The 20,533-nt window shown below is 51.3% G+C and overlaps 3 protein-coding genes across 6 annotated transcripts; all 3 read left to right on the top strand.

Moving 5' to 3' along the window:
• The first annotated feature begins 437 nt into the window (after window positions 1-437).
• On the top strand, window positions 438-4,001 carry LOC148320661 (lactoylglutathione lyase-like). Of its 2 annotated transcripts, XM_088280410.1 has the most exons (6): window positions 439-764; window positions 1,445-1,527; window positions 1,760-1,900; window positions 2,229-2,296; window positions 2,383-2,472; window positions 3,080-4,001. In XM_088280410.1, exons 1-6 carry the CDS (start codon window positions 696-698, stop codon window positions 3,172-3,174), a joined length of 546 nt encoding a protein of 181 aa, XP_088136536.1. In that variant the 5' UTR covers window positions 439-695; the 3' UTR covers window positions 3,175-4,001. The 2 variants fall into 2 exon arrangements, with proteins under 2 accessions (XP_088136535.1, XP_088136536.1); XM_088280409.1 differs by lacking the exon at window positions 3,080-4,001 and having other exon boundaries at window positions 438-764; window positions 2,383-3,048.
• Window positions 4,002-4,195: 194 nt separating this feature from the next.
• znrd2 (zinc ribbon domain containing 2) lies at window positions 4,196-6,104 on the top strand. Of its 3 annotated transcripts, none has more exons than XM_088279761.1 (4): window positions 4,196-4,329; window positions 5,052-5,203; window positions 5,280-5,364; window positions 5,514-6,104. In XM_088279761.1, exons 1-4 carry the CDS (start codon window positions 4,278-4,280, stop codon window positions 5,975-5,977), a joined length of 753 nt encoding a protein of 250 aa, XP_088135887.1. In that variant the 5' UTR covers window positions 4,196-4,277; the 3' UTR covers window positions 5,978-6,104. The 3 variants fall into 3 exon arrangements, with proteins under 3 accessions (XP_088135887.1, XP_088135886.1, XP_088135888.1); XM_088279760.1 differs by lacking the exon at window positions 4,196-4,329 and adding an exon at window positions 4,336-4,645; XM_088279762.1 differs by lacking the exon at window positions 4,196-4,329 and adding an exon at window positions 4,496-4,951 and having other exon boundaries at window positions 5,033-5,203.
• A 1,110-nt stretch (window positions 6,105-7,214) lies between these two features.
• LOC148320659 (EH domain-binding protein 1-like protein 1) lies at window positions 7,215-19,815 on the top strand. The gene is made up of 24 exons (XM_088279052.1): window positions 7,215-7,583; window positions 9,097-9,154; window positions 10,014-10,109; window positions 10,191-10,244; window positions 10,361-10,539; window positions 10,673-10,791; window positions 10,880-10,948; window positions 11,287-11,385; window positions 11,788-11,967; window positions 12,052-12,262; window positions 12,439-12,714; window positions 13,270-14,292; window positions 14,814-14,966; window positions 15,783-16,454; window positions 16,528-16,576; window positions 16,720-16,921; window positions 17,254-17,279; window positions 17,339-17,387; window positions 17,494-17,604; window positions 17,744-17,929; window positions 18,018-18,117; window positions 18,902-18,975; window positions 19,082-19,196; window positions 19,310-19,815. Exons 1-24 carry the CDS (start codon window positions 7,480-7,482, stop codon window positions 19,395-19,397), a joined length of 4,293 nt encoding a protein of 1,430 aa, XP_088135178.1. The 5' UTR covers window positions 7,215-7,479; the 3' UTR covers window positions 19,398-19,815.
• Window positions 19,816-20,533: the final 718 nt, after the last annotated feature.

Below are 20,533 nucleotides of genomic sequence, written 5' to 3'. Positions count from 1 at the left end.
ACAGAGACTGCATGGTTGTTGTGAGAAGTCATGTGGATTGAAATGGAAGTAAATTTGGACATTTCTGTTGATGTTGTTCAGGAGTCTGAGTATGTCATGGCAGCAAATCATTGGAGCCTATAGATCGATTCCTGGGGAACACCATCACAGAAGTACGGCACGCTCAGAGTTTTTTACTTTGACCAGAAGGTGGCGCCACGATAGGATTTACGTGGCCGAAGCTGTGTCCATTGAAAGCATCTGCGATTCATGAGTGTGCCCATTGTGATGGCTCTCCTTTCCCACTGTAAGAAGCCATTAAAAAAATGATTGCTTCCAAAACTTGAGACATGGACCTGTGATCTAAGCATGTATAAATGTGTCCTGCAAACATGGTGGAAGGCGGCTTTGAAGTTTTGGGCCAGCCCAGCGTGACACATGCTGACACACGCAGCCGCATTCCTGTACGGGCGCGCCTATGCGATGCCTTCCGGCGCACTTGGCAAAGTGAGCCTCGCGCACGCGACGCAGGCAGGTCGCTTGTCGTCTTTGGGAAGACGTTACGGCCGACGCCACCGCACCAAGGTCATCTTCAAAGAGGCCTCATCCACCTTTGCAGAGGTTCCCACACTTGGAGCAGCCACACCTGAACGCAGCACCCGGCGCATTTAGTGGCTGCTGCTGCGTCGCACCGAGTCTTCCCGAGTGACGGCGTCATGGACAGAGGCGGATTGTCAGAGGAAGCGGTGGCGGCCGCCTGCAAGGACGGAGACCCCGCCACCAAGGTGACGTCACGCATCGCTCGGCTCGCTTTGACTTTGACGGCTGGGCTTCGTGTCACTCAGGGCTGCTCGGCGCGCTCCCGTCACCACGAGGGTCCTATCAAATCGCCTTACGTCATTCCAAAGCACGGTGGTTCACTGCGCGTCATTGGTCGGAAAATACGAGCACCTTTTTAGAACTTTGTTCATCCGTCCGTGCCTGTGATGTTAAGCGATAGGCAGATGAATGAAATGGCCATTGAACCAGGACCACAAAACAGGTTAAACAGTCGTGTCACTGAAAAGCTTTTGAATCCGAAAATCTTTTTTTTCCTTGAAAGACAAAAGACAAGACTCAACGGTTAAAAAAAAGATTCTAATTTGGTTTGATGTTTCTCTGAATTGAACAAACGCTTTTTAATTATTATTATTATTGTTTTGCAATTGTAATGGCACGTCTATTCTATGCAGATTTTCACTCTCGGCGGCGGTTCGGTAGCTGGTCTTGATTTTAAAGTGAACACGTAACAGCTCACCCTAAGTCGTGAGCTTTCGTCAGCATAAAAAAATGAATATAGCCTCTATTATTAGTGCACACAATCAAATCGCAAGTTTGAGCCTGCGATATCGGAAATGTTCTGTGTTGCTGTGATCATGCTAATGAGTCCTGACGTCATGTCGGGGCGTGTCTTTGGTGGTTTTAGGACTACATGATGCAGCAGACCATGCTGAGGGTCAAAGATCCCGCTCGCTCCCTCGACTTCTACACACGAATCCTCGGAATGACGTCAGTGCCCACAGCGCCCCCTGGAGGCCTCACACTTGCAACTCACAACGCCACCTTACAAATTTTGCCTGTTTCTTTTTGTGAAAATGTTTGGGATTTTTCTTTTTGAGCGCGCGTGCCTCTTCGTGTGTGTGTTTCTGTGAAATGTATTTGCGTATGTTTACGTGTGTATTATTTGCATCTACGTGTGTGTGTGTGTGTGTCTGTGATTGCATTTGTGTGTTTGTGTCAGGTTGCTGCAGAAGATCGACTTCCCGTCGGTGCGCTTCAGCCTTTACTTCTTGGGCTTCGAAAACAAGGCTGATATTCCGTCCGATATCCGCGAGAGGACGGCCTGGACTTTTTCCCGCCGAGCCACTTTAGAACTTACCCAGTAAGTTAACAATCCATATCGGAGCTTATGTTTGGAGAAAGAGACAAACAGTTGCAGTGACACTTTTGCAACAGAAAATCTCACACACACTTTCAAAAAAAAAAAAAAAAAAAAAAAAAGAAGGAGTCGTGGTATTCCCTTTTTATTATCAGGTAACATGCAAGCACAAAAAAACGTTATTAAGCAATTGAATTCAACGTTATTATTAGCTTGATTTGGACACAGTTCTCCATATAATAAGAATAAAATTAAAAAAAACGTCGACATTTGTTACAATGAATTTGTTTGTGCGCGTGTGTGTGTGTGCGCGCGCGCGCGCCTGTGCCAGTAACTGGGGCTCCGAGTCGGACGCAAGTTTGTCGTACCACAACGGAAACAGCGACCCCATTGGCTTTGGTGAGAACTGCAGCTGCTCTTTCACTTTTTTTCAATTGAACGAGGCATTTTTGGAAATATTTGTTTGTTTGTTTCTTAATCCAAAGGTCACATTGGCATCGCCGTGCCTGACGTTGGCATCGCTTGTCACTTGTTTCAATCTTTGGGCGTCACCTTCATCAAGAAACCGCACTCTGGTAAACACATGCATCATAAACTTGAGTGTTTAGACCTGGTGGACCTCACATCGTTCCCAAAAATGTCTCCTGCAAATGAACTTTCACACACATTAGACTCCTCCGCTTTAGTTTGTTGCTGTTTTTGTTTTTTTTTTCCCTATCAAATAAACTCCATGACTGGGGCCGCCAAAATGCAGATGAATAAAATGAAGACCGCCAATTAATCGTCTGCTTCATTTTAAAAAGATAAAATGAACCAAATAACTTGTTATTTGGACCCTTAACATTCACAAACACATGACGGGCAGAAGATTTGAATGTTTGACTTTTGTCCCTATTTGCTGTCAACAAACAGATCAAATTGGCAAAACTCATCTGATTTATCTTTGGGATATTAGTTTGAATGTCATTCTCTTTGTCTTGTGTTGGAATGTGTTATTGGGAGAGGAAAAAAAAAAGAAATGAGCAAAAACTGGCCGAAAATCAGCCGTTTTTTGAGAGGCCAATTTTCCAAGCGCGAACATCGACGGATTGATCGGTCGGGCCCTACGAATGACTACGGTGGGACTTTTGCAACAGAAGTGTACTGTTTGTTAGCGTGACAATGGTTTTGGGTCATTGGCAGGCAAGAGGAAAGGTCTGGCCTTCATTCAGGATCCCGACGGCTACTGGATCGAGATCTTCACTCCGAACAAGATGGCGGCCTTGATGGCACCTTGACCCTGATCTTTGATTCTTCATTTGTTGTTGTAATATTCTTATTTTTGTGATGTTTTATGTAGAAAGTAGTCACCCTTTCATGGTGGGCGTGGCTAAAATTCCAGGCTACCCCGCAATACCTGAATATAGAAATACTGTATTCCCGACATGTTTTCATGGCATTCACTGCACTTCAGGATTAACTGTTAAAAAATAAATTTAAGTCTGAGAGTCAAATATTCAGCTTCAAATTCAAAGTTACATTTACTCTGAAAATTTTAACAGAATATTTTATTCAAGAATTTGACCCTGTTTACTGGGACCAGATAGTCTTTCTCGAGTTTCATCCATTGACTAATTCCTTTATTTCAAATAAAAAAGACTTAGGCAAAAGAAATTGTTTGATATGAACAACTATATATATATATATATATATATATATATATATATATATATATATATAATCAGCACTTAGTGTATGTAAATTCATTCCTGCGCTGAAAAAAAAGTGTTATATTTATTCCATTATATTCATTATTTCATCAAGTGGTTCGCACAGAACAAAAGCATTTGAGTTAACAAAAACTTTTCAGTGTAGGAAATTCATGGTGAATTTGAATTCATGTATCAAATTAATTTTTCTGCTTGTGATCAATATAATGTCAAATAAGCAAAGTTTAGCTGTCAATACTGCAATTGGCTGGCAACCAGTTCAGGGTGTCCCCCGCCTACTGCCCGAAGATAGCTGGGATAGGCTCCAGCACCCCCCGCGACCCTAGTGAGGAGAAGCGCTACAGAAGATGGATGGATGGATGGATAGCTGTCAATAAAACAACTGTTTTGTGTAACGATTGGCTACTGATTCTGATGGAATTCGTTGGATATCTTAAAGTGACAAATGAGAAGAAATGTTTGCAGAATTGAAGACATTTCATACTGCAGATATACTGAAAAGAAAAGAAATGAATTCATTCAATTTTTTTCATCCGGTGGTTGCACAAAATCTAATCAAACCGAAACTAAAGAAGTCCCAGGTCCTGCAGTTTCACCAAAAGCCGGTAGAAGGCAGCAGCGTTCCAGGGTAGACGTTTGCCTGCGGCCGTGAAAGTCCAACGCGTGACGTCATGACGCTGTACGTGTGTGCCTCGCAGCGCAGCAACATGTCGCTTCATGGAGGTTGGTTGGTTGGTTGCTTCTTGCTTTCCTGCTCGCTCGTTTACTTTTTTCCCCTGCTTGCCAATTCAAGAGGCAATCGACGCTCATTGCGAAGCCTTTGGTGAAGCTTCTCGACTGTGGTTTGACTTTGGCGAACTTGACGTTTGGAATCCTCGGCTAACATTAGCATCACTTTACATGCTAGCTCCGAGCTACATTGTTCTCGCGCTGGCTCAAAGGCTTCAAATTGGATGCTTAAGAAGCTTCAGGACAACAAAATGCTCATATTCCATTCAAGTTTTCAGCACTAAAGAAGAATTAAGACTTCCTTTTATTCGTTAAGTATTAGCGTGTACAAATATTGTCGTAAAATACGACCAGAATGAACATGACCATAATCGTATTGTAATTTCAAGTATTACATTAATTGACAACAATGAAAGACGTTTTCGCCATATTTAGAATTGTAAAATATTGTTTTATGTGGCATTTTATTTCCTTCTTAAAAATGTTGGTTGACTTTTAGCTAGTGTTTGTCCCTATTGGACGTAACGCGTTAAGTTTCAATGATGAGCTCGTATGTAGTGCCTTAAAATAGGCGCAGTGCTGTGACTATCAGAGGATGAAACTTTTGGGCGAAAAGGCAAGAATGTGTTGATTGCTTTCTTGACATTTGACTCGTCTGTTGTTGTTTCTAAGCATACTCAGTCGCCCCTGCTTCCAGTCTTTTTCTGTTTCTTCAGAGGAGGAAGACTTGGAGTGGGAGCCTCCCACCGAGGCCGAGATGAAGGTGATCCAGGCCCGCAGGGAGAGACAAGACCAGATCAGCAAAGCCATGGGCGACTACCTTCTCAAAGGCTACAAAATGCTGGGCGAGTGCTGCGATGTGTGCGGTGTAAGTCGTGCACGCGCACACACACACACGCACACACATTCGTGACATTTTGTGTCATTTGAATTGTTATTTGCAGACCATCTTGCTGCAGGACCGTGCACACAAGAACTATTGTGTCTCGTGTCAGGAGCTGGACTCTGATGTTGACAAGGACAACCCTGGTAAGACAGACAGACAGACAGACAGACAGACAGACACACACACCCCGCCATGAAAAGATTTTAGTCAAGTGGACTTTTTGGGAGAACTTTTGGTTTTCTCATTTTTTTTCATCCACTACACACAAGTGACATCGCCGGTGTCCTGTCAGCCCTCAATGCACAGGCGGCGCTGTCCCAGGTGCGAGAGCGGCGGCTGGCGGCTCAGTCTCCGGCGCCAACTGATGTGGCTTACGTCAATGGCGACTGCGGAGTCGCCGTCCCCCAACCTCGACCGGAGCACTGCGAGGGGGCGGCGGCCGGGGGCAGGGCTGTCCCTTCCGCGCCCACAGCCCCGCCCACAGCGGCTTCCCCCGCCGCCATCCTCCCCGGGGCCGCCGCAGCTGTACCGAGGGCCGCCGCCGCCACCGCCCACCCGCCGCCGCCCAGCGTGGCCTTGCGTCCGCTGACTCGGCGTCCTGTGGTGCAGGACGCCGAGGAGGCGGTGCTGAGCAAAATGCGCTGGGCCAGCAGCCAGCTGCAAACTTGCGCTTCCCTGGAGTCCAGCATCCAGCTGTGCAACCTGATCTCCAGCTGTGCTGCCTCGCTGCAGAGCCTGCGTCAGATCAGCCAATGAGGGCACTTTGCCCTTTGAACTCTTGAGCGGGCCAGGCGTCACGGTTGAGCTTTTGTTTTTTGTAAATTATTTTCCCTTTTAAAAGCATTTGGCCATTAAAATGATTCCACTCATGTTTCCATGGCAACCTGTTTCTGGTCACCTGACTTGCATACCCACTGCTACGCATTAGAATGAAAAATTGCTTCAGACATGGTTTGTTCATGAGCATTTTTTATTTTTGGGAACTTAACTTTTGTGAGGTGGACATTGCCAGGTGGTCACTGAGTTTCCGTCAGTACTTCAGGCCGGATTACGCGGGCCCAGTCTGTCCATCGCCAGCGATGACCAATCAGTGTCGAGAACGCCATTTCCACATCGCACGCAGCCGAATAAAGACAGAAAAAAACGAAACTAATTCAAACCAACACGCACAACGTGGAGATTGTTGAAATAAAAACTATTTGCGACAAGGAGCGAAAGGTCTACAACGCCGTTTGACGTAATGCCGCTTATTCCTTTCTTGACCTGCTCGTCCCAAAATGCCGACGGGCACGCCCACGATATCCTCGTCTGCAAATAGTGCCCCCCCCTCCCAAAAAAATATTGTGAATATTGGAGGAACGCTTTACATGTTGTAGTGCAACACGGTAGTTTGCTGGTTTCGTACACGTGCCTCACGGTTGACAGGCTTTGGGGTGTCTGCCATATTGGATGTGTCATCTGTACTCCGAAACAAACGCAAGATGTGACACACCTTGTTGATTTGTTGCTGACTTTGATTTCAAATGGGATGAAAATGTCATCAGCGGTACCAACGAAGCCTATTGCTTGTCTGCATGTGGATTGGCGACCAGTTTAGAATTTTTTAGAAATCCCTTTATTGTCATTGTACTCAAGAGTGCAACGAGATTAGAGTTCTGGGTGTCTTGCCGCCCGCCCTCTCGCCAATCGCCACTCGCACTCCAAGATGGTTGGATGGACTACCTTTTGTCTCCACAAGAGGTCGACACATGCAAAATCACACAACGAAGAACTAACTTTCAATTTTTTTTTCACTCTTCTCTTAATATGTTGGCGTCGTCCTGCACGCTGGTGGGCGGGGCCAGGCGTTTGACAGACAAGGCAAAAAAAAACACTGGTTTCCTAGCGCGGAGGTGTTGGAAATTGGGAACCCCTGAGTCACGGCCCGCCCCTCCCACTCGGCTGTTCCCGTCAATCATCCTAAAAATAATCCCGGCTGTCAACTCGCGTGAACGCGCACCCGCACTTGAGTCAGCGCGGAAACTCCCAAGCGTCCTGGGGCGTGCGCGCGCACGTTGGAAGAGCGCGTGGCATGATCAAAGTCTGGCTTGGACGTGGACCTTAAAACGCTTGACGGCTCTTTGCGCGTGCGTGTAAAAGTCCAATCACAGGAAAGGACGCGAGCACGCGCCTCGCTTTAAGCCTACGTGGGACTTCCCGAAGAGAGTGAAGAACTTCTAGACGCTTGGACCCACGCGGTCGTGTTTAGTGTGTCCGCGATGACGTCAGTGTGGAAGAGACTTCAGCGTGTCGGCAAAAAAGCGTCAAAGTTTCAGTTTGTTGCTTCCTACCAAGAGTTGTTGCTTGAATGCAAAGACAAATGGTGAGTGCACACGACTCGACAAAGCGCTTTATCAGTTGTGCGCGCGCGCGTGCGTGCCGTTCTTTGTGGGTTTCTTTGGCGCTTTCGGAAAGGATGGTGGCGCGCGCGCGCGCTCGTACCCGCGTCAGCTGTCAGTGTGGCGATCCGCTTTTATTGCGGGCGATAAAATCTCGGTGGAGCCATAAACAGAGACAATTTTAATAAATATATATTTGAAAGTTCTATCTCTTACCTTTGAAGAGAACTCACTTCATTAAAACACGTGAAATGTTTTTTGTCGTCACGCGCTGCCAAGAAATGAGAGGCGGTGGCATTAGTTCACTTTAAAGAACCGCAAAGAAGACTCGCTCGTGCTTGCGCAAAGTGTTTGTTGGTTTGCAGTGACGGTTGCTGTCAAACTATTTACTCTTCTGAAAAACATTTAGAGAGCGTCCCTGCGCTTAATGTTCAAATTGATGCAAAACTCTTTGAACAAACTGAGGCGGCACGGAGGCCCGACTGGTTCGCACGATGGCCTCACAGTGAGAGACCGCAGCGGTCGAGGGTTCGATCCCGGCTCCGCCCTTCCTCTGTGGAGTTTGCATGTTCTCCCCGTGCCTGCGTGGGTTTCCTTCGGGTACTCCGGTGTCCTCCCACATTCCAAAAGCATGCATGGCAGGTCGAGAGGACGCTTTAAATTGCCTCTCGGAGTGAGCGTGAGCGCGGACTGCCGTTCGTCTCTGTGTGCCCTGCGATTGGCTGGCAACCCTCGTGAGGAGAAGCGCGACAGATGATGGATGGATGAACAAACATGGATGAGCCCAACAATTTGAGGCATGTCCCCATAAATACTTGTAAAATTTAGGTCTTAAAAAAATCATGACAAAAAAAGAAAAAAATCCCCAAATTTGCCACGTCCCAAAAAATTTGCTTCAAACTCTAATGATTGAACGGAAAATGATTTCCTAAAGAGTCACGCATAAAACAAACTATGACGTACAAATGTGCAAGAAAACCGAAGTCAGCATTTTGGCAGAGGCCTTCGATGGTGTTCCTCAAGGGTCAATGTCGCTGTCCTGCTCGTTTAGCGTCTCTCACACACAAGTCGACTCATGAACTCACTCTTCGGTGTGTCTGCGTCATTTGATTTCTTTTGCTTCAAGTTCACTTTTGTTCAATATTATTTATGCAACACGTTTTGCATGCAAGTCAACAATCAACAAGCGTCGCTTTTGTAGTGCGGCCGCACCGCTCACTTACATTCGTGTGGTGTTTTGTCGTGAATTTACCAACCGGCAACAGGGGTGTGTGTGTGTGTGTGTGTGTGTGTGTTCTTCCAATATGCCCCACAAGTATGCTTGTGGCTCACGTGATTGCAGTGCAACTTCCTCTTTCACTTCCTTTATGCTGGCGGACAATATCGTCCGCAAACGTCAACCGTCCCCACGACAGTCATAAATTTGTGCTTCTGCACACACAACATGTGTCGATTGCACACACCAAACATTGTGTGTGTGTGTTTGTGTGTGTGCAGGCAACCAGACAAGTTAGGTGTGGTTTGGACGAGGAGAAACCGGCGTATGTGCTCCAAGGTGAAAGAACTCTCCTGCGGCAAATTTTCCAATTTCAAAAGTTCCGATTGGACCGAACGGCAACAGTCGGTGGCTCGGTCCAAATTGGCTTGATTTTGATGCAGCAATTTTAAGAGACAAAGACGTGCGTCAGGAAAGGCAAAAACTCCTCCTAAAGCCGCCGCAAACTGGGGGGGGCTCACCCGCTTCTTTTTATGGCTCACGGACCGCTGTTAGCGGATTCAAGTTTATTGCCATCGGCTGCGCAAAAACTGGTTCTTCCTCAGGACCTGACCCAGTCAGCTAATGCAGAAGTCGCTGCCGAATCCAAACAGCGGCAGCTTCAAATTTGGTTTTCGGCGCCCCGCCCCTCTCCAAGCAGAAAAGGAAAGGGGTGGGGGGGGGGGGGGCGTAGAAAGCGGAAGTTAAACAGTCCAAAATCGAGATATCCGAACTTAAGAGGCAATTTGTAGTTCGACTGAATGCAAAAGTCATTTTGCCGCAAAGACAAATTGTCAGTCTGACCTGTCACCGCTTCCGAAAACAATCCGTGGGGCCGAGGAATGGCGCAAGGCGGCCGTCGGGTGGTGGAACATTTTATTTTCAAAGTTCCCGGGAAAACGTGAAATTGGTGACAAGGAAGGAGTGTGATCTGCTTAACACCTCAAATGTCCCCATCGTGGGACTATTAAAGGACATCTTTACCCTTAAAACTCGTCGTTTGTCTTTGAAATCAACATTTTTTTTGGGGGGGGCCTCGTCCACTTTTTGACGTTGCGCGTACTTGAGGGTGGCAGAAGCCTCCGCTTGGATGTCAATTAAGCAAGGTCAAGACACCCGCAAGTACAATCTGAAAAAGTGCGTGCGTGCATGTGTGTAGCTGCACAGTTGGCAGCCTGGAATCAAGAACCCGTACAGAGGAACGGTCGTGTGGCCCGTCCCGGAGAACGTGGACATCTCGGTGACGCTGTTCAAGGTAGCCGGCCGGCTCCAAATTGCGGGAGGCTTGCGCTCGTTGCGGCGCCGTCATGTGCGTGTCGTGTGGTCGTGTCTCCAGGAAGCGGGCGCCGACGCCTTTGAGGACAAAGAGTGGACCTTCGTCCTTGAGGCTGTGAGTAGCGTCCGCGGCGGCCATCTTCTAGCGCCCGCTCGTGCAAAACATTCCTCCCGCTCTCTGCCGGCGACGCGACCGAAACGCTCCTCTGACCGTACTTTGCCATCCGGCAGGAGTACAAAGGCCACCGCAAGGTTCTGGCATCCGCTGCCATCAACCTGACGAATTATGCCAGCGCGACGCCGACGCAAATGGACCTCAGGCTGCCGCTCAAGCCGCTGTCCGTCAAAGTGGCGGAGGCGGAGCTCAAGCTGTCGCTGTCCTGCATCTTCGTGTGCGAGGGAAAAGCCACGTGAGTAGCCGAGCGCCGCGCCGACGTTGGCTACGTTGCGCCGCCTCGCTCGAGGTGAGCGGGTGCAGCTAAGCTAAGCTAAGCTAAGCTAAGCTAAGCTAAGCTAAGCTAAGCTAACGTTCGCTGTGTTCAGCGACCAAGACATGCAGAGCCTCGCCAGCTTGATGAGCGTCAAACCCGACGTGGCCAACATGGACGACTTCGACGAGAGCGACGGGGACAGCGACGGCAAGTCCGCTGGCGGCGCAGCTGGTAAACGCCCCCCCTCCCGTTTCGCCGTCCTCCTGTTTCCTCGATCTCACGTCCCGCCTCTCTCTCTCCCCCCCTCCGGCCAACGCAGCCATTCGGCGCCCTCTTATGCGCCCCGATCGTCCCGCCCCTCCGCCGCCGGAAACCATCGTGGCGCCAGGTAGCTTCTTGGTGTCGCATGCTCGAGCTAAATGTCACACTGTTCCTCCGACTGTTCGTCGGACTCATCTCGTCAGCTCGCCGCGGCCACCTCGCCATAACAACCCTTTGGCTGCTCCTCCTTGCCGTGTCTTCATTTTACTGTTCAGTAACTCCAACTTCAATCCTCTGACTGCGCTTGCTCTCACCGTCCCCTTTGTTTGTCCTTTTGCACACTCCTGTGACTGTTCCTGTGCACGCCGCTTGGCGTTTGTCAGCCCGTTGACCGAGCAAAATGTTTGAGGTCGACCAAACGTCTCCATCCTCCCTGGCATCTTCCTTGTCTTTGTTTTTCTTCAGTCGCCCGAGGGGGCGGTCCACCTCCCCCCTCCTCCTCCCCGCCCCTCCCCCTCATGGCTCCGCCTCCACCGCCGCTGCCCGCCATCTTCCAGGGAAAAGGTAGCCTGGAGGCTGGCATGCTCACACTCACAAACATTTTCTCCCCGAACTGGCTTTGTTTTGGAACGTGCGGACCTCGTTGGCTCGATTTTGATAGAACAGGCTCTGCAAGTCGGTCGGGTCCTCGACGGCACCGACAATTTTTATGAATCTGGCCGGAGGGTCGAGGCCGGAGGGCGGGGACTGAGCGGAAAAAAGGGTCAAGTGCCCAGCTCTAGTGTGTTGATTTTATAAATCCATTAAATAAGCATCACATGGTTTAAAAATCACTTGAAAGATTGCGGCAAATTGATGTGAAAGAGTCTAAAAGGGAAACTGAAATGTAAATGAAAAAAAGTGGTGTCAGAAAGTAGAAAATGTCTTTTTTTTTTTTTTTTCGGCCAATGAAATGATCTCCCTTAGTGCTGCCCTTTGCCCCTCCCCCCGCCGATGACATCATCACCGTGCCGCTGCTGAGTCGTCCGGACCTGGACGCCCTTTGCGAGCCCGCCGCACCGGCGCTTCATCCGCCGCTGCTGCGGGCGTCCCCCTCCCCTTCGCCCCCTTTCCCCTCCACGTCCGCCGTCAGCAGCCCGCCAGCAGGTACGACCTCCCAAAAAAAAATTTAAAAATACTCAGCGCTGCCGCTACAAGTGTCCAAATTTGACCATTTCTGGATTTTGGCAGCCCTCCCTCGTCGGTTTCCTCATCGCAAGAGTGTGCCATTTTGTTCACACGTAGACACTACGGCCGAGGCGACGGCATCATCTGTTGCCTCGGAGATGACGCCGAGCGCAAGCCGAGGTGCCGCGGCTGTCGGTGACACTGCAGCAAGCGGGCGAGCGATCGCGGCGCAGAGCTCCAAGATGGCCAGCCCGGAGGCTCAAGTGAAGGGCAGGTGGGTCCACAAAAAGCACACGCTTAGCGTCCCAGAAAACGCCATGCTAACATGCGCTAGCAGTGTTTCTGAGCTGGCCCGCCCCCTGCTGGATATTCCGCCTGACTCGCCTCCCTTCGGGCGAGCAAAAGTGGTGCCGTTCGAACCTGATCTCCGCTTTCTATGTCCCCTCCCAGTCGTGGCCAGTCACAATCAGAGCTGATCATAGCCCCGCCTCCTCCGTGGCCCTTTGCAAGCTGCGAGAGCGGCGCCCCACAGCGGGCCTCCACCAGCCTCCTCGCCGCTTTCATCACCCCCAAGCAGAACCGGCTCGGCGGCGACGAGGAGGCCGCCGACCTCCGTCGTCGCGCCGAGTCGCCACAAGAAGCGCCTCGTGATGGCGGCGGCGGCGGCGGAAGCGGCGCGCGCCGGAGACAATCGGGAACCTGCCGTGGGGAGCGGGACTCGGGCGGGTGAGTTTGGGGGGGGGGAGCAAAAGAAGGAGGAAGAGAGGAATGGAAGAGGATCAGAGTGAGAGAAGGGACAAAAAAAGACAGAGCAGGGAAGAACGAAAAAAAAAAGGCGGCAGAAGAGAGAAAAAGGAGTGAGGGGAGAGGAGAAACCAACGAAAGGAAGAGGAAGACACAGAAAGAAAGGACACGAGGAGTGGAAAAGGAAAAGGTAGATGCGAGGAGTGGGAAGGATTGAAAGAAGAAAGAAAAAGAGGAGCGAGAGGAGGTAGAAACAAAAGCCGAGCAAGGCAAGGAGAGAGGAGGAAGGAAAGAAAGTGGAACAAGAGGAGACAGCGGAGAGGAGTGACCACCAAAAGAAAGGAGCAGAAAGAGAATGGAGCAATGAAACAAAAAGAGGCAAGAGGAAGGAAGAAGTCGGAAAGGAAAGAATGGGGCAAAGCAAATGAAGGGGGAGAAGAAATAGGAGGAGGTGAGAAAGGGAAGGAAGGAGGGATGAAATGGGGAGAAGCGGAAGGAAAAGGGACGTTTGAGCCATGTTCTCTTTCTCCTCTGCAGCCTCCTGCTGAAGGAGACCTCTACCAGCTACCCTGGCCTGGAGGAGACGGCGGAAGAGGCGCAGAAAGAGAGGAGGTGGCGGCGGCAACACGAGGAAGAGAAGAGAAGGCTGCTCCAGGAGGAGAAGAGGCGGCTCTTTGAGGAGCAGGAGGAGCTGAGGAAGCTGAAGGAGCGAAGGAGGCGCGAGGAGGAGAGGCGCCTCCGGGCCAAGCGAGAGCGGGACGACCGGCTGCGGCAAGAGGAGGAGCCAAAGGAGGCAAATGTGGCCAGACGCAAAGAGGAGGAGAAGAGACTCTGGCAGCCCCACGGGGAGGAGGTCAGATGGTCGAAGGAGGAGCCCGAGCGGAGGAGGCAGGAGGAGATGCGACAGATGCCGGAACCAGAGAAGGACGATGAGAAGAAGAGACGCTTGCGACTGCATGAGCCAGACGAGGAGAAGAGGGTGGAGAAAAAGAAGGAGCTTGAAAGATTGGGAGATGAGAAAGTGGGGGAGAAAATAAAGGTGGAAGAGAAGGAGAGCGAGGACGGAAAGAGGTGCGAACTTGAGACGAGTCTCACGGTGGAAAAGGAGCGAGAGGAGAAAGGGCGTTTGGCCAATAAGAAGGAAGAAGAGGAGCGGGAGACACGCAGGACGGATGAGGAGGAGAGGAAGAGGAGAATGGAGGAGGAGCAAAGAGTCAAGGCGGAGAAGGAGGTGCAGAGATTGAGGGAGGAGAGCAAAACGAGGCAGGAAGAGACGAGGAGGACAGAGGAGGAACAAAGGAGAAAGGAGGAGGAGGAGAGAGCAACGGGGGCAAATGAGAGCCAGATGTTAAGATTGGAAATGGAGAAGGAAGAAGACGAGCCAAAGAAAGAGGAGGAGCACAAGACAAGGGCTCAGGAGGAGGAAACGGTGAAGGTGCAAAGGGAGAAAGACGGGCCAAAATTGGAGGAGAAGGACAGGAAGACGAGGCCGGAGGAGGAGCGGCTTTTGGACGCCGACAGTGTCAGCCAATCAGGACACACGTGGGCAGCCAATGGGAGGTGAGTTTGGCCCCGAGATCGCCAGTCGGAGATGGCAAACGCGCGAGCGAGCGAGCGTCCGGACGGACGTGCGCTCGTCAAGAGTCCGCTTCCCGGACGTTGGAGAAACACGCCGGAAAGCTCTCGAGAAGTCTCGGAAACGTTTTACCGACGCGCTCGAAATGTCGACAAAGTCGCGCTGGCAAATTCTCGGCGTGTTCTGCCAATTTTGGACAATTCTTCACAGGCCCAAGAAAGCTCGGAGGGTGACGCTTCAGTTCTGCGGAAGTTGCGGCCGAACGGACGCTCTAAAAACACGACAAACATTTCGAGACCAGCTGCGGAAACAAAGTCGGTCTGGAAAAATTCCATTCGTGCTCTGTAAAAAGTTTCCCCAAAGACGAGCGCCGCTCTCTGCTCGCTTTGCGCAAATGAGGAGACGCTCTTTGTCGTCTTCTTTTTGTTTGTTGTTCGTTTGGACGACGACGAGCCTCGCCGCCGCCGCCGCCGCCTGCTTCATCTTCTCTTTTTTTCTTTGGCAGTGCAACTGCTGAGGCGGATGCTCCCGTTGGACCAATCGTAGCCAAGGCCCCGCCTCCTTGGCCTCAAGCTGGGAAAAACCAAAATGACGCCGCAAAGTTAGCGGGCCGCGCCACTTCAACACGAACGCAGGACGAGGAACACGCCACACGGAGGTGACGGAGTTGGATTTCAACTTTTGTTTGGGACATGAAAAAAAAAACAACGTCAGACCGCAAAAGGCAACAACGCTGCCGTGTCCTTTTCACCAAACTTGAATTGCCGCCGCTCGACGTCGCAACGTTGCAGACGTTGCGGCCAATCAAAAATGCAACTGAGCTTTCCCGTCCACCAAAAAAAAAAAAAAATCCCTTTCTGTCTTTTGAAGCCGATGCCAGACGCGACGCACGGCCGATTGGAAGGCGAGCGACGCTTTGGGCCCATCTCGATATTTTTGCAGGAGAAAAAAAATTCCGCTGCCGGATTAATAGGCCGAAAGTTTTTCCGATCCGATCGAAGGTCACTTTTGGATCGTCCGCTATCCCGGCACTTGACCCTTCTTTGCCGTCAGTCCCTCGACCTCCGGCCGCGACCTCGGTTCCCTTCCGACCTTTTTGTCGACCTTTGTTAACCCGACCCTTTTTTGAAATGAGCTTCCTTTTGCGCCGCCGCCACGGAGCGCCCGGCTACGCTCAATGCTAGCACGCAACGCGAAACGCCGCTGACTGGCTCGCGTAAATTAGCCGCCGCCTTCAAACTTGTGCCGGTTTCCGCACACTTGGAGCGACGCATGACGGAACGACACTCGCACGCAGATTTGCGCTCATCAGTCGGGAAAAAAACCGTCGGATTACAATTGGGGATCTTGTCGGCGTCTTCTCGCGTCTCTCGGCAACAACGCATGTGCCCCCGTGGAGAAAATGGGAATTTTGCAAATTGCGAGAAAAAAATACAAATAAAATTGGAGCGCTTGTCAATCATTCTGTTCACAGCAGACCGTCCGGCCGCCATCTTGACAATGACCAAGATCAAGGTGCGCTCGTCCAGTGCGGCGGAACCAAAACGGCCGGCGTGTCCCAACGTGGCGATGCCGAGGCGAGCCCGCTCCACTTGGATCGCGTGACCGAGCGGCGACGTCTGCGGGAGGAAGAGCAGCTCCTATTGGACAGAATCCACATGATGTCACTGGACACGCCCCCCGATGGCAGGAAGCGAGAGGCCGAGTCAGACGGCGCGCGGCGATCGGACGAGCGCTCGTCACTGGAATGCGGGTCGGTCGCCGTGGCGACGCACACTCAAACTCGAGCCGAGCGGCCGCATGAACGGAGGGGGATGAAAAGTACGATGGCGCTCGATGATGTCGACGATGACAGCGGCGGGTCCTCAGCGGTCGGGCCGATCGGAAAGGAGGCGGACGGAAAGGCCGACGACGACGGCGACGGCGAGGTGAACGCAAACGCAGCAACAGCGACGGCGAGCTCAGGCGCTAACGCGCTACGGCGCCACCCCCGGCAGGGCTCGGCGACCGCCGTCCGGTCGCTGCTTCGGTGGTGTCAGGAGGTGACGGCCGGCTACGCGGGGGTCCGGATCACCGACTTCGGCGCGTCCTGGAGCGACGGCCTGGCCTTCTGCGCCCTCCTGCATCACTTCCGCCCCGACCTCATGTACGACGCCGCACGCCTGTCGATGGATCGCGGGCCGCCCATCACGCCGCATCTTCTCTTTTTGTGCCTCCAGAGATTTCCAGGAGTTGAAAGGTCACGACATGGAAATGAACAACAAGAAGGTGAGCGGCCCGACCACCACTTTTTTACCGGCTGGCGAGCGTGTGACAAGGAGCGAATCTTCAGGGCCCGCCTCCAAAATGGGGCGTGCCCGACTTGTGAGAGCGAGCACGTGACGCCGCCCGCGCTGCGTCTTTGCCGCCAGGCCTTTGCCGCCTTGGAGTCGGTGGGCGTGCCGCGCCTCCTGGAGCCGTGCGACGTGGCGGCGCGGCCGCTTCCGGACCGTCTCATGGTGATGACGTACGCCAGCCAGCTGCGCGGTCACTTCGCGCCAGTCGGCAGCCGGCAGGACGCCCACGCGGCCGCCGTGCCGGTTGCGCCGCCGAGAGCCAAGAAGACACTTCAAGGTCGGTCTCAACAAATCTGATCGTCGTGAGCCCGCTGTATTTTGTGCGCGTGCGTGCGTTTTGCTTTTGCAATGTGTCTTTGGTGCCACCCGGCGGCATCTTACCACTAAAAATTGTCCCTCACGGAAGTTGCCCGCCCTCCCGCCTCCCCCAAAAAAAAAGAAAAGAAAAAACTAAGGCCGGTGCACCGACACCGGGCGAGATCACTTGCTTTTCGCTCGCTCAACGCTAACGTGCGATGCGGCAGGCTCATGAGCAAAGATGCGAACGCTCAAGTGTCCATTTCAGCAGTCGAGATGTTGATGCGTTGCTGCGCTTTTTCTTCTTTGCAGAAGAGGCCACGCCTCCTGTTCCGCAGGTGAGCCCGACTCGCTTCCCTCGTCACTCTCGTTGTGTTTGATTCGATGATCTGTTCAGGACGAACGTCAACTTGTCAATGAGTCTGCGGCAAACGCGCAGGAACATGGTCAGAACCTCAACACACACACGCACACACAAAAAAAAGAAAGGGCTTTATTTCTTGTGTGTGTGTGTGTGTGTGTGTGTGTGTGTGCGCTCACGGGCGCGCACAGTGTCCCAGCATCCCAATGAAGAAGACAAGACAATGGTGAGATTGTTTTTTTGTCTCCTTGTTTTGAACTTTGACGCCATCAAGCAATCAAATCCTCGTCACATGACCATATGATGACGTCATCAGCAACAATCACAGATTGCTCATTTTTGGACCTTCCCTCTTGCTTCCTCACCTCGCCTCTTTTTTCCTTCCCGCTTCTTTAATTCCTCATTCCTTCCTTCACCCTCCCCAACTTCCTCGCTTCCTTACTATCGATCCCTCCTTCCTTCTTTCCTTCCTTCCTGCCTTCACGTGCGCGTGCATGTGTGGTCAGCGCCTTCAGGACACGAGTCAGTACGTGCTGAGCGAGATGGCGGCGTTGGAGGCGGAGCAAAAGCACGTCGACTGCAGAGCGGCGGTGGTGGAGCGATGCCTTCGGAGCCTCATGGAAAGCGGTGAGATGCGCTCAACTACAACCACGCACACGCATGCACGTGACACCTCGTGAGTGTGTGTGCGCGTGTGCGTGTGACACCGTGACAGGAAGCGACCGCGCTGAGGAGGAGCGTCTGATTCAGGAGTGGTTCACGCTGGTCAACAAGAAGAACGCGTTTATACGAAGACAAGACCACTTGGAACTGCTGTAGGTCACATGATGACGATGATGATGTTGACGACGATGATGATGATGATGATGATGATGATGACGATGACGACGATGATGATGACGATGATGATGACGATGACGACGATGATGATGATGATGATGATGACGATGATGATGATGACGATGACGACGATGATGATGATGTTGACGATGACAATGATGATGATGACGATGATGTTGACGACGATGATGATGATGACGATGACGACGATGATGATGATGATGATGATGATGACGATGATGATGATGATGATGACGATGACGACGATGATGATGATGTTGACGATGACGATGATGATGATGATGACGATGACGGCGACGACGATGATGACGATGACGACGATGATGATGATGTTGACGATGATGACGATGATGATGATGACAATGACGATGATGATGTTGACGATGACGATGATGATGTTGACGATGACGATGACGACGATGATGACGATGACGACGATGATGATTACGTTGACGATGACGATGATGATGTTGACGATGACGACGACGACGACGATGATGACGATGACGACGATGATGATGACGATGATGATGATGACGATGACGATGATGATGATGACGATGATGACGATGACGATGATGATGTTGACGATGACGATGATGATGTTGACGATGATGACGACGATGATGATGACGTTGACGATGACGATGATGATGTTGACGATGACGATGACGACGATGATGATGATGATGACGATGACGACGACGATGATGATGATGATGATGACGATGACGACAGGCAGCAGGAGCAAGACTTGGAGAGACGCTTCGAGCTGCTGACCCGAGAGCTACGAGCCACGATGGCCATGGAAGGTCAGCTGACTGCCCTTGTGTGACTTGCGACGTGTCATGGGACCCTTCTGACAACTTGTGTGTGTGTGTGTGTGTGCGCGTGCGCGTGCGTGTCCGCGCAACACAGACTGGCAAAAGTCACACGCCCAGCGAGAACGCGAGCAGTTCCTCCTGCACGAGTTGGTGTGTCTGGTCAACCAACGTGATGACGTCATCAGGGACATGGATGCCAAGGAGCGAGGGTGCGTATGAACCACTTTCAGCATTCGTGCGCGCGCACACACACACACACACTCACACGTCACAAACACCACTGATATGTATGTTCTGGTGTGTGCGCGTGCGCGCCATGCAGGGCGCTGGAGGAGGACGAGCGTCTGGAACGCGGCCTGGCGATGAGGAGGAGGAAGTACAACGACAAGGACAAGTGTGTCCTGCAGTGACACACGCACGCACACACGCACGCCACGCCACGCAACTTGTGCTTGTCTCATCGCGCCACTTTATATATATATTTTTTTTTTGCGTGTGATTTAATTTCTTCTTTTTCTGTGTGAAATGTTAATGATGAGCTGGACTCAACATGGCGTTTGTCAAAATTGTCGCGACTGCGCCCCTGACTCACAAAAAAACGCGTTGTCATCCGTCTGGAGTGTGAAGTGTTAAATTCATGCTTTTATTCTTTTTGTTTTCTAGTGATGGTGTTTTTTTTTTTTTTTTTAATAAGAGGAGTTTTGACTTGACAAGCCAAGCAATGTATGACGTCACCATCCAGCAGGGGCGCAGCCAAGTTTGTGGCGCCAAGATGACTTCCAATGATTATTATTATTGTGATGATCATAATAAATGATAATAAGAGGACGTTTTTGTGTGAATGTCGCACATAAGTTGCTTGTTAGCGAGTAATGGCCAGCAGGGGGCGCCGCTCACTGTCCCTTTGACAAAATTGACAGTAGACGCGCAATCAAATAGTTGGGCGCGCGCCCACGTGCACGCACATTTACACGCAATCACACGGTAGTCCCAATTACACGCACTTTGAGTCACACACACGCACGCGCTCTCACTCTTGTCTTTTTTTGTCTCAAACGTACTGAACACGCACTATGTGTCGTGCAGACTCACGCAGTCTCTTGCTCTCGCACGCACACGCAAATCTTGCGGCGAGTGTTAGTGTGCACGCGAGCGTGCATGTGAGCAAGCCACCGAGTCAAAGTGACATGATGACTGCATGGGAAACGAGAAGAAAAAAGAAAAGCAGAAGACTCGCTGGGCCAGGAGCAACAAACCAATCGCGAACCGGCCCAAAGGAAAGATGGCAACAAAGTCAGCAACGAGGCCTTGAGGAGGCGGCAAGGGAGGACGGGTGAAAGGTCAAACTCATGCGACCAATGAACTCTTCATGTAAACAATATGAACATTCCTCTTCCAGAACCTTCTCTCGTCCGCGGGAAGGCAAGTCAACTTCTTCCGCGTCGTAGGCAGCCAACAAACACACCGGGCCGCGACACGGCTGCATCCAACTGGACTTGAGCGGATAAGAACTGGATGGAACTGGACTGTATTTCAACTGGAGACA

This window comes from Idiotropiscis lumnitzeri, chromosome 17 (assembly GCF_059441095.1).
Source record: "Idiotropiscis lumnitzeri isolate Australia: NSW breed Sydney's pygmy pipehorse chromosome 17, RoL_Ilum_1.0, whole genome shotgun sequence".
Lineage (NCBI taxonomy): Eukaryota > Metazoa > Chordata > Actinopteri > Syngnathiformes > Syngnathidae > Idiotropiscis > Idiotropiscis lumnitzeri.
This window is presented reverse-complemented; position numbering and strand designations above follow the sequence as displayed.

Bases quoted from the DNA above. Each gene is read 5' to 3' on its own strand.
- znrd2 (XM_088279760.1), top strand. From the start codon at position 4,507: ATGCTAGCTCCGAGCTACATTGTTCTCGCGCTGGCTCAAAGGCTTCAA. The intron at 4,646-5,051 runs GTTAAGTATTAG...CTGTTTCTTCAG, and splicing joins ATTAAGACTTCCTTTTATTC to AGGAGGAAGACTTGGAGTGG. The intron at 5,365-5,513 runs GTAAGACAGACA...GTGTCCTGTCAG, and splicing joins TGTTGACAAGGACAACCCTG to CCCTCAATGCACAGGCGGCG.
- LOC148320659 (XM_088279052.1), top strand. From the start codon at position 7,480: ATGACGTCAGTGTGGAAGAGACTTCAGCGTGTCGGCAAAAAAGCGTCA. The intron at 17,930-18,017 runs GTGAGATGCGCT...ACACCGTGACAG, and splicing joins TCGGAGCCTCATGGAAAGCG to GAAGCGACCGCGCTGAGGAG. The intron at 18,976-19,081 runs GTCAGCTGACTG...CGCGCAACACAG, and splicing joins AGCCACGATGGCCATGGAAG to ACTGGCAAAAGTCACACGCC.
- LOC148320661 (XM_088280409.1), top strand. From the start codon at position 696: ATGGACAGAGGCGGATTGTCAGAGGAAGCGGTGGCGGCCGCCTGCAAG. The intron at 1,901-2,228 runs GTAAGTTAACAA...CGCCTGTGCCAG, and splicing joins GCCACTTTAGAACTTACCCA to TAACTGGGGCTCCGAGTCGG. The intron at 2,297-2,382 runs GTGAGAACTGCA...CTTAATCCAAAG, and splicing joins CAGCGACCCCATTGGCTTTG to GTCACATTGGCATCGCCGTG.